Source organism: Embiotoca jacksoni, unplaced genomic scaffold (genome assembly GCF_022577435.1).
Source record: "Embiotoca jacksoni isolate LCO1_2020_lvr unplaced genomic scaffold, fEmbJac1.0.p SCAF_13, whole genome shotgun sequence".
NCBI classification, from domain to species: domain Eukaryota; kingdom Metazoa; phylum Chordata; class Actinopteri; family Embiotocidae; genus Embiotoca; species Embiotoca jacksoni.
The window spans coordinates 18,650,495-18,662,317 of record NW_027185263.1 but is presented as its reverse complement, the minus strand read 5'-3'; the positions used below and the strand labels follow the sequence as shown (position 1 = coordinate 18,662,317).

General features: G+C 42.5%; 1 protein-coding gene across 1 annotated transcript; it reads left to right on the top strand.

Annotated features, from left to right (window-relative positions):
- Positions 1-266: 266 nt before the first annotated feature.
- wnt11 (wingless-type MMTV integration site family, member 11) lies at positions 267-10,010 on the top strand. Its single transcript, XM_069147067.1, has 6 exons — positions 267-494; positions 2,320-2,511; positions 4,227-4,471; positions 6,102-6,379; positions 6,494-6,786; positions 9,001-10,010. Exons 2-6 carry the CDS (start codon positions 2,429-2,431, stop codon positions 9,173-9,175), a joined length of 1,074 nt encoding a protein of 357 aa, XP_069003168.1. The 5' UTR covers positions 267-494; positions 2,320-2,428; the 3' UTR covers positions 9,176-10,010.
- Positions 10,011-11,823: the final 1,813 nt, after the last annotated feature.

The following is an 11,823-nucleotide window of genomic DNA, read 5'->3' as shown; positions in this document are numbered from 1 at the left end:
ATACCAGAGAAACAATAAAAATGCCTTTAAAATAAGGTCCGTGTTTGGGTTATTGTTCATCACACTCTAGATCCCGGTGGGAATATTAAGGGGCTATTCCAAAGTCTTTTCAGTAGGATATCAATCCAGCAACATTGCAGTGTTTCCGAGTAGGTCCCAGTACAGCCTGCTTTCTTATGCTAATGCTGGTCTGACATCAGCAGCGAGATCAAAGCGGAGCAGAAGTACTTTAGAGCTGAGTCTGCCCCCACTCAGGCTCACTCACTCTCCTCCACTCCAACCTCTTTCTGTCCACCACATACACACTCACGCACACAAACACACACACCATGCGTACCTGTCCGGAGCTATTCTACCACCCCGTGCTGGATTTTACCGATGCATCTGGCTGATATCGACACAGACAGGTCTCTGAAAGGATATCCCGACGCACTGAGATTTGACTTTTCTTCTTCCTATGTTGTTTTTTTGAACGGAGGAGCGCCACGGCAAAGGTGAGGCGAGTTGGTGGTTGGAGGAAATTCCGTAGGCTGCTTGTCTTGAGACTGAACGGCGTAAAAGTTCAGGATGATTCAAAGAAACGGGAGCTGGTTGATTGTTCGTGTGATTTGTTCTGAAAACAAAAAGTGTAGGAATATTTTTAATCGGTAGGCTATACTTTAAAACACTTTTGAGACTTTATGGGTGTATTGATGTATGAACTTAATGTTTAAAATGAGAGATCACACCTACAGCCTGCTTCTGGAGACTTTTGTCCTCGATGACTTGTCTTCACAAACAGACTCGCAAAAAAAACAAAAAAAAAAAACGTGTTTATAGGCCCAATTTACTTATGATTATACGATATCCTTGTCCGATCAGCTTTGGTAATGTTCTCCAATTAGACCCGTTAGGTAGATTAGATCGTTAGGACATAATAGCTGTATCTTCTATGGCTTGCTTCAATGGTGAGTCTCGCCCCGCTTATCTGAGTTTTGATGAGGGGCACACGGCGGATAATGTCCTTATCTGGGCCACTTCGACCAAATACCGTAAACAGTAAATCGATTAGAGGCTACTGCATCGCGCCAAGCAGCAATAAAACCTGCAAAGTACTGGTGAACTACCTTTTTTTTTTGTTTGTTTTTGTTTGTTTTAATTTATTATAAATTATAAGCTATTTGTTTTATTATTTTAGCCTGCAGGTCAGACTTTGTGGTGCTTGAAATATAGTTGTCCGGTGAGTTCTCGTTCGCTTTATTTGAATAAATAATATTAGTGATTTCACACAGTTTTGGACGCGCCTCGGCCAATCAGGAAGGAGGAGTGACCTGTAGCTTCAAACAGGCGTATTAACAGCTACCTGCTGTGTAAACGCGCTCACTTTAAGCTCCCTGGAGGAGCTTTCGTATCGGCTGCTATCAGATAAAGCTTCTGATGCGCTGCCCTGTCCGCTGACCGCAATTTACTGCCTTGTTCCGCTAATGTCAGCCTAAATTCTTGACATTTTTCCGCGATGACAATGACTGACACCAAACGGAATTACATAGACTTAACCTATCTGTGAAAATAAACTGCTTGATAGCGTTTAATCAAGGGAAAAAGTCCCTCCTTGTCTGACTGCCTCTGCTTCAAAGTTTAGCAGAGGTTCATGGGATTGTATAGCCTGTAACCTAAATAATCCATCCGCTTAAACCTCGCCGAGCAGTGGGATCAAAAATATAGTTTAACGGAAAAATAATCATCTATGTTATCTGAGAATGTATTCATGTGCTGTCTATTAGAGGTGATTCCCAAAAACATGAAGCTTGAAATAATTTTACACTCACTAAGTTGGTTGTTCCCTCTGAAACTGGGCATGTCTGCAGATAAAGAATGAATGTCTTTATGAACATGCAAGAGATTCTTTACTCTTCAAGGTTTCATTGCACCTCTTTTCTTTTCTAGTGTGTTTACTCATAGGAGGCCGAAGAGCTATGTAACTGTTGATTTTCTTTACTGCATACTCGAACGCTCACAACCGTGTTCGTGAATTGTCTGACTTTATCTTAAAAAGCACAAGCTTTGCTTATTTCCATATTTTACTTTTTTGTGAAATTGTTGACAGAGAAGTAAAATTCAGCTTTTTCTTTCATCGCCAATTACCTTCGATTGATCGTCATGTTTGATGGGTCTTTTTGAGATCTATACATCTTGTGATTTCAGAGCGCATGTTATGACTTTCACATTGGGTCGTACACTGTTTTCATCATCCCATCATGAAAACATACAACAAATCTGAAAATGTTACAACTGGTTTGCTTGGCACCACTGAGATATTATTTCTTTGATTCATTACAGGATTTAGAAGAGGAGGGTCTGCCATGAGACTTGGCCTTTGAGTCTGAGCCAAGAAGCCCGCCAGCCCTTTGTATTTGTGTCCTGTGTGAACTGGAGCCACTGTCCAACCATGAGGAGCAGCTCTCATGTCCTGCCTCTTGTTGTGCTCACGGCTCTGCTGCTGTCTCAAGTCTGCTCTGGCATCAAATGGCTGTAAGTATTCTCCAGAGTGCCACCATTTCCTTCTTTAGGCCATTTGCCATCTTTATACTGCTTTGCATTCGAACAATGTTGAAACAGATGACGTCAGTAGGATACTCAATATTGTGTGGCTCTTTTCTATGTGTTTTATGGAGTGCAGGGCCCATGGCAGCTTTGAAATGGGCCCCAACATTCCTCAAGTTGCTCCTGATCAAGGCAGAGACTGTGTGTTATGTTCATGTATATCGGATGAAGGGGACAGTAGATTAGCCTCTTTCTTTTATGGATGTGGATGCAGCTTCAGAAAAGAAGACAGCATACGTATTTCAGTTTGCAGATTCAGGTTCAATGTACCTCCTGCTGTACAATAAGAAGAACAGAAATTAAAACCAGGATGACGAGGCGTCGTGGTGGTGCAGACAGCTCCAGTGATGTCACTGGTTTCTGTGTGTAGGCCAGTTAGGCATCAAATGACAAAAATAGAGCGCTGTAGAAGGAAGCTGCGATGCTGTAAATGTTAACAAATGTTGATTGCTCACACTGAGCACCATATTGTTTTCATGCCTGTTAAAGCAAACAATAATTTTCACAATAATTTTAGGTGAAATTCCCAGGTTGCTGTTTTTAGATGTTTCTGTTGAATGTTTGGTTTTCTTACAAACCATTGGAGCCTCTCTTCACTATTTGCATGCTGTGTGATTTATTTCTTGGTCTGACTTTTTTTTGTTTTTGTTTATCTCTGTGCTTTATGTCTGATCACTGTAAAAACATACCTTTCTGCATTGGCTTTAACAAAACTAGCAGTGGCTTCTTGTCAGAAGGAGAGGCAATGCTCCCAGCGGGTTAGCTGGGATGGCATGTGCTAAATCTAAGTGAGAAGTCTTACAGTGTTGATAATGCACAGCGGTGCAATGCAAAACAGATGCGGCTGTAAACACCTGTAAGTGGCGGGTTACTACGAGCCCAGTGGAGTCACAGCTTATCATTGGGCACAGAATGACGGCCCCTCGGCCCCTAATGCAAAACAGGCCAAGGTGCAGGCGGCGCTGCCTAGTTCTCACGAACTCTCAGCAGAGTGCAAGACACAGAAAGCAGAGATCGCCACTAACCTGCTCTGCCTGTGGTTTCTCTATTAAGTTAATCCCCAATAAGTTAAAATGGGTTAAATTAAATGAGTGCACCCTTTAGTCGTCTGTAAACAGTTGATTCATGTCAAACTGATGCCATGAAGGACATTGCTTCCTGTGGTGGAAAATTCAAATAGTGAGGGACCTACGCAATTTCTCATCTGACTGTGGATTTGAATGTAGTGGAGTTTTTATATTGTTTTGGCATATCTTGAGGCCTTTTCTGTGCTTTAACAAAAGAAAAGCCCCGTGCCAGGAATCTGTCACTTGTATTTTATGAATCCGCAGCTGACTTTCCTTTGGGATTCTCACTGTGATAAGATGGTTCTTTGCTGCAGCTCATGCCAAAATACTTCCCTGCCTAAAGCATGATCTGTTTTGATTTTTACAATTGTTTGCTAAAAGCTGATGTGTCTCACAGCCTAGAAATGTGTGTACACAAGAAACCCAAATCTCTCACTATAAATTCTTATAAATGTGATCATATCTTTTTAAGCAGTCAGCACCATAATGCCATCATCACCACCCACAGTTAATACAAATATACTGATAATACATACTGACCAATAGCTTTTGTTTCTTTGTCTTTTTCCCTTACAGAGCAATATCACACGCTCCTGCATCTTTACACGTCAACCAGACCCAGCACTGTAAGCTGCTGCCTGGCATGGTGTCCTCCCAAGCTCAGCTGTGCCGTAGTAACCTGGAACTCATGCAAACCATTATCCAAGCTGCCCGCGAAGTCAAGAAAACATGTCAGAAGACCTTCGGTGATATGCGCTGGAACTGCTCCTCCATTGACATCCCCATGGATTCCCCAAAGTATCGGCCAGACCTCGACCGAGGTATGGACATAAACCATTTGGAATGACAGTGCGGACACACACAACATAAGAAAAACGGCTCCAAGTCAGATGTTTATGGTTTAGCTTGACAATCAATGAACATCCAAAAAGTTATTAAATGCTACATTTGTTGCTGTTCAGTTTGCAGTAACTGCTGAAATCCTCAGTTCTTTAATCGTGTTTGTGCTTGGATGCCACAATAGATCTTTTTTCATGTGTTAACATGGCTGCTATCTACAGAACTCGGATACAGAAATATGTATAAACAATTTCTGGTTTTATGATGACATGTTGCCTCATCTGTCCATTTTATTGCTGCCAGCCAAATTATCTGATCATTAATTCCTGAGCCCTCACTAGGAACTTGTACTGAAGCTGTTAGTGAGAATAATCTCTCCCCTCCCCCTCTCAACAAGATGTGCAGATTTGATATGAAATTGTGATTGGTGTGTTAATTCTGTAACCCGCTGCATTTTCAGACTGCACGCCTGTTTGTGTTGCAGTCTGACTTTTGTTCCTATCGCCAGAAGAACCTTGAATCAGCCAGAGACAGTTGTTAGGTTGTGGGTGGGGATGGAAGGGGGTGATGGATGGTGGTGGTGGTGGTGATGGGGGGCGGGGACAACTCTCCCCGAAAAAGGACACTGGCTGCATTTTGCTGAATGAACAGTCTGCAGCGAACAGGAAATGTCTCATCTTTGTCCAGGGATGGCTTTGATATAACCAGCCCATGGTCATACATGATTTCATCCCTGACTTCAAATTGCTCCCCAGCCTTTAACATATGTGCTCACCGTGTACGCACATCACCACCAATTACGTCAGCGCTCACTCTGCATTAGAGCATGAACCCTGATGTATGATAGATACGTTTTGTGCACCCACTTTAATTTTTTAGTGAGACAGAATAAAGGCAGAGAGGGAAATTAGAGAGACATAGCGGTAGATAAGTTGATTATGCAGCATCAGTGGTTTGTAAACTTAATGTGGATGTTTTGATTCATTATAATAATTTTTTAATCACTGGAATCCATAGTAACCAACATCAGTTAAAGCTGACTACTATTTGCACCATGCTGGCAGTAAATGCTAGTAGAGCAGAAGAGTAAAAAACACTGTTTACACACTGTACTGCCATAAAGTGCAAATATTATTATTTACATTTCTAAATCCACAGATATTTTATTACTAACTTGTCCACTAGACTTGATACGAGTAGTCACTTCACAGATTAGTTAAAAAACAAATTTCAGCTCCAGCTTTTGGTTGTTATTTCAGTCACACAAAACAAGATTTCTGATGTCATCACATTGGGCTTTATCTCGTAGTAACAGGAATATATTATGATTATGATAGGACTATATTCTGTCTTCATTTAATACATGCAATAAACCAAACAATGAGCCAAGAGGAGGATCTACTAAATAATCTTTAGTTACAGTCTTATTAACTGCTGTTCACCACTGGATGTATTTATGCTCCATTTTTATCCTTGAACTCAGGAGGATGTTATCTTTGAACGGCTGTGATGTCTACACTGCTTGTTTGCCGGGTTAGGGACTAAAGAATCTGGCGTGTTTCCTTTGAAACTACAGTATATCATTTGGATTTCCCTACCTGTTTCTATCAGGAACAAGGGAGGCTGCATTTGTCTACGCCCTGTCCGCTGCAACCATCAGTCACACTATAGCTCGGGCATGCACCTCTGGGGATCTACGGTTGTGCTCATGTGGTCCGATCCCTGCGGAGATCCCAGAACCTGGCTACCGCTGGGGTGGCTGCGGTGACAACCTGCACTACGGATTGATCATGGGCTCCAAGTTTTCTGATGCTCCCCTGAAGATGAAGCGCTCAGGTTCCCATGCCAACAAACTGATGCACCTACACAACAGCGAAGTTGGGAGACAGGTACGCAGTATGGACACATCTCTTTGTCTTAAAACAAGATAAGAAATGCAAAGATCTTGTCCTATATTTACCGATCCCATATCTAACCTCCATGTCCTCTCTCCTCATGTCCAGGCACTGAGAGAGGCACTGGTGATGAAGTGTAAATGCCATGGTGTGTCTGGATCCTGCTCTATAAGGACGTGCTGGAGAGGCCTGCAAGACCTGAGGGAGATCGCCATGGACCTGAAGATCAAGTACCTGTCTGCCACTAAAGTTGTTCACCGGCCCACGGGGACACGCAAGCAGCTCGTCCCCAAGGACATTGACATCAGGCCAGTGAGGGACAACGAGCTGGTCTACCTGCAGAGCTCCTCGGACTTCTGCTCCAAGAATGATAAACTGGGCTCTGTTGGCACACAGGATCGGTGAGTAAGACAGGTTTTGACCCCTTTTGATTGTTAATGTGCATGACATAGAGGGGGATATTTGGTAGTGATGATTGTTCTCTGATGCTTAGAGTTAGATTTGTTAGCATGACTCACACCAGTGCCAGACCACATGCAGCTGACAAAGAGGTTCTGACCAATCCTGAATGTCTGCTCATCCAGGATGTTGACTCAAGTGTAGTGCTGTCCTGCCTGGTGGCACCGTTTACTTTACAGGCTGCCTGATAACAAGCGCTGGCCCTGAGAGTGCTTCGTCTGTGGCTTGTCTGAGCATGTGCTACTGAAAAGGCCACTGTGACTGGAGCTCTTGTCCTGCTATCTGAAACAATTACTAATACGGATATTCTTAGGACTGAGGGCACTCAAGCTGATATTGATTTAAGAGGGCCACACAAACAGGGAAATAGTTAATGGTCCCCCAAAGATAAAGGTTTACTTACACCATACCACGTGTGCGAACTGTGTTTTAGTGGATATGTTCCTGCTCTGTGAGAAGGAAGGGGGTAGCAAGGAACTGAGGGTTCAGAGAAATTATAATACAAATATACAGTACTATCCTTTAAACTGATTGTATTTCCCAAATGTGGATAACTGTGTTGAAGAGAAGGACAGGTTGAATTTCAGGCTTTATTATTTAGTTTTGAATCACAGGGCACAGGAGGCTAATTTGGAGAATGACAAGGAGGGTTTCTGACGTTTCTCAGTAAAAAACATGAGCTCATAAATGCATGGTCAACCAGACACACCTTAGTTTACAAGAAAAATGTAGTGTTGTTCATCCACATGCACCACAGCGTGCTTCAACAGTACCAGAAAACAATCTTTGCTGTGTATAGTGTCGAAGATAAAATGGGTACTGAATGCCATATAATGTTGTTAGTTATAAATGGCACACATCATATGTCATATCATGTGGCAGAAGACATGCTTCATGTCAGAGACACTCACTGTGCCCAATGCATCTCCGCAGCCTGATAACGCAGCAGCCACACAGTCCACTACATTAGTGCTTCTGCCAAATCATGTGGCACCCGCATAGCTATCGTCTTTCCATGAATGTGTCATGCCAGTGTTTGTGCATGAGTAAACTATGAGTGTAAACATGTGGGTATTGATTATTCCTGTAATAGACTGATTGTATTGGAGGGATTCTCTGCCTCCCCTACGTCATAATGCTTGATCACATGGTATAAATACTGTCCGTCATCTCACCAGTGACTTTTCCTTCTGGTTGACTTGAATTGAACAGTTTTTACACTTGAATTGATCCGGCTCCTGACTGGATTGCCAGCTCTGACCCTCACACCACATCTAGGAGCTGTACCAATGCAATAAGAGAATCTGGGACAGGGAAAGTGAATTTTAGAGCAGTCCCTAATGAATTAAGTGTGATCGCTGGTGAAAGAGCATGTCATGTCCCTGGAAAGTACCTGTGCTTTAGTTTTTAATTAGATTATTGTCTCTCCTTAAAACAGCAGAAGTGAACTATACAATTTGCAGTGCTGTCCTCTTGCATGACAGATGTGATATAACGAGATCTTACTCCTGATGAAACATATCTGTGTGAGGGTTTCTGTCTATTTGCTGGCTCACACTGATGTAATAAACCTGTCTTACATTCTCGATGACTCTTGTCCCTCCTCCACCTTGTTCTTCACTCCTGCCGCAGCCATCAGCTCAGCGGCTCTCTCACCCTGCTGGTCATTAACACTCTGACATCATAAAATAAAGCAATTATGTGGAGAGGGCGTGCTAAAGAGAGGGAGGCTAGCACTGTGTATTCAGTGTGATTTATGGCAGGGCTATTCTCTGCTCATTCAAGATGCCCCAGGCTTCTGAAATGAGAGGCTCCAAAGCACCCGCCGCTCAAAGACAACGAAACAAAAAGAAGATGGAAGAAAACAATGTTTGGGAGAAGGAGAGCACAAAAGGTTAAAGCACGCCGATCGGTCAAGCCCTTTCAGAAGACTATTGTAGACTCCTGACAGGCTGCAAGATTGTGCAAAATGATTTAGAATGAAGCTGTAAATGTAATTGTCTTGGGCAGGAAAGAAAATAGGAAATATGTTATCTTTCATTGCCTGTTGTTCAGTCCAAAATTTGCCTCCCTTTTCTATGTCTTGGTTTGGAGAAAGTATTATTGCAACACAAAATAAAACGAAAGTCTAACCTGATAGCTTCTGTGTTTTCCAGGCAGTGCAACAAAACCTCATTGGGCAGTGACAGCTGTGACCTGATGTGCTGTGGCCGTGGCTACAACCCGTACACGGAGAAGCTGGTGGAGCGCTGCCACTGCAAGTACCACTGGTGCTGCTATGTCACCTGCAAAAAGTGCGAGCGGATTGTGGAGCGATACGTCTGCAAATGAGTCCTCGCTCCCGCCGGCCCCACCAGCAGTCCCTGCTTTGTACCCAGCTACCCGAGGCTACAGATTAACCAAAGCACTACAATACAGAGAAGGCTTACTTTTGTTTTAAGCATGCGTGTCTGAACGAGAAGTGGTCTATTCTTGCGTCAGTATCATTTTTGTATCAACTCTCCAAACTGCCAGTTGGGCATTCGCGCTTTCTTGCTCCACACACCTGGGCGTTGGGAGTGTGGCGTTTGGTTCATGTGAAGACCGCCGTCCTCCCGGGTATTTTCTTTTTCTTGTTAATGATTATAAATGCCCCCCAACAGGGATACTAAAATCTATTTTATTATATCTCTAATAAAGAAATAATGTTGGATTTTATGCTGGAGGAGAGGGATTGTCTTCTCTCCTGACTAGACAAAGACTTATGTTTGGCTTCATTCCACAGAAATCAAAAGGTTCTCATGGATCCACATTTTTGTTTTTAGGTACTATTAAAACTTTTTTCCTCTTCAGAAATACACGAGAGGAAAAAGGAACACAAAGGGAACATTACGAACTTTGCATTCAAGGAACATATTTGTGGTTGATGTTTTGGACTCTCAGCGTGTGTCCTGTGTGGATCATGACATGCCTGCATCCCTGTGGATTGAGAGAAGAAATTTAAGGACTTTGTGAAATGGTGCATTATCTCCTTTTTGTCTGACATGCAGGCAATTCAAAATATATTCTATTTTTCAGAGCATATGAGCTGAACTCATGGATTTTGTAAACCACTTTTGTGTGGATGTACATACTGTTATTTTGTATACTGAAATAAAGAAAGAAGTATTTATAAATAATTAAATGATCTTCACCATCATCTTTACGTGGATATTTCATGTTTTTCTCCTTTTCTGTGAACCGCAACTTTGATGACGTCTCGTTGAGCCCATTTTTCACAAATCTGGCAAAGACAAATCTATAATCTCCACAACTAATGATCGCAAACTTGGCAACATTTATTGTAATTCTCCTCTAATCCAAGTGTTATAAAATAGCAGTTAACCACATCTTATAGCACACTGATTGTAAATCACAGTCGGGTATGAGTTGCAGGGTTCAACCTGACAGCCTACTGGGATCACTCTTTGAATTACCCAAATCCTGGGAAAGTGTTGGTTTGGCCATTCCACTTCCAGACAAAAGCCATTGCAAAGGGATGTTTGTCGCTCCTACCACGGCTTTAACACTTAAACACTCATCTGTGTGAGACAACCAATGGACAAATATCAAATTTAAAAAAAAGATAAATCTAATTTACTTTTAACGTAGAAGACCGCAGGCCTGTTGTTGGGAACAAATTTGGTGCAGTGTGGAGCCGAGATATTACCCTCTGACCAGCCTTGTGTTGGTTAAAGTGGTTCTCATGATTTTACACTGACAGAAATAGCTGTGGAAGATGTTGAGCCCATGCCATGAGCTCACATGATGCATTGCAGCACCAGCCTGCACAGGCTGCACACTCACTTCTTGACCCTAGCCTGTGGACGCACACAGAAACTGTCAAAACAATCCGGCTTACTCTGGAAAAACAAGGCGGAGGGGAATGTTATCAACAGTCATTTGGATTTTAGAGGCCTTTTTATGATACTGGACTTGTTTCACAACTGTCCTTTTAATTTAATTTAATTTTTAGCCGCAACCACGGGTGGAAAAGAGTTGATTAGGCTCATCATCTATTTCAAGCCTTGAGCTAAAATGTGACTCCACTTTCAAAGCCAAGTAACTAGTTACACAACTTTTTGAATGTTCCAACAGAAAGACTGAGTATAGTTACTGAACAACAGCTTCTAAGTCTTTATAAAGATTTGATCAGTGGACATTGTTGTGGCAACAGTCTAAAAGCAGCAGTAGCCAGAGAGGACATATAGCATTTAGTGGTCGTTAGGTTTGGGGGCAGGGAGGATCCGCTGTGTGCAGGTGATCAGGGATCTAATGTCTGCACACTGGCCTGTCCGTCGACAACGTCAAAGACTCTTCAGTCACTGACATTCCTCTGCCTGGCATTTGGAGAGAATAGGTTATGAGTCTACCCACTGCTGTCTGTCACTGAGTTCACTACTACAGAAATGTGAAGCTTCACCTGCTGATTGAGGACTAACTTGCTGCCCTCAAACCACAGTAGATGTGGCTCCGTGGAGTCAAAAGTGTTTTTCAGGACATCCAAGTCCCTGAGTATGTGAGGGAGTGGATGCAAAGCTTCATTGTATATCATATGTTCCTGCAGAAACTGAATAGGTTTTAAAACAGTCACATAATTGTCAAATATAATCTGGAATTTATCGATAAAGTGAAGAGACAATCAGCTGAATCCCAGACCTCTTGGAAATCACTAAATCTACTAAATATGCAATTGTGTAAATGTGTAAAGGAAGTTCAGAAATTCTCCTGGAATTTGCATCACACCAAAATCATATGAAATTATCACAACCAAAACCTAAGCATGACATTAGAGTAATTTCATCATGGCTCTGAAGATTAGATAGGCCTGAGGTTTGACGCTGTTCAGCGTAGAAATGCTAGACTGACCCCCTGAACAACCATTGTTATCATTAAGCCGTGCAACTATTCAGATGACCTTCGACTAACCCTTCTGAAATATCTCACCTAGACAAAGTCCG

What these genes read in the sequence shown, in the direction of transcription:
- wnt11 (XM_069147067.1), top strand. Translation starts at nt 2,429, where the DNA reads ATGAGGAGCAGCTCTCATGTCCTGCCTCTTGTTGTGCTCACGGCTCTG. An exon ending in TCGGCCAGACCTCGACCGAG is followed by an intron (nt 4,472 to 6,101) that starts GTATGGACATAA and finishes TGTTTCTATCAG; the next exon opens with GAACAAGGGAGGCTGCATTT. An exon ending in TCTGTTGGCACACAGGATCG is followed by an intron (nt 6,787 to 9,000) that starts GTGAGTAAGACA and finishes TGTGTTTTCCAG; the next exon opens with GCAGTGCAACAAAACCTCAT.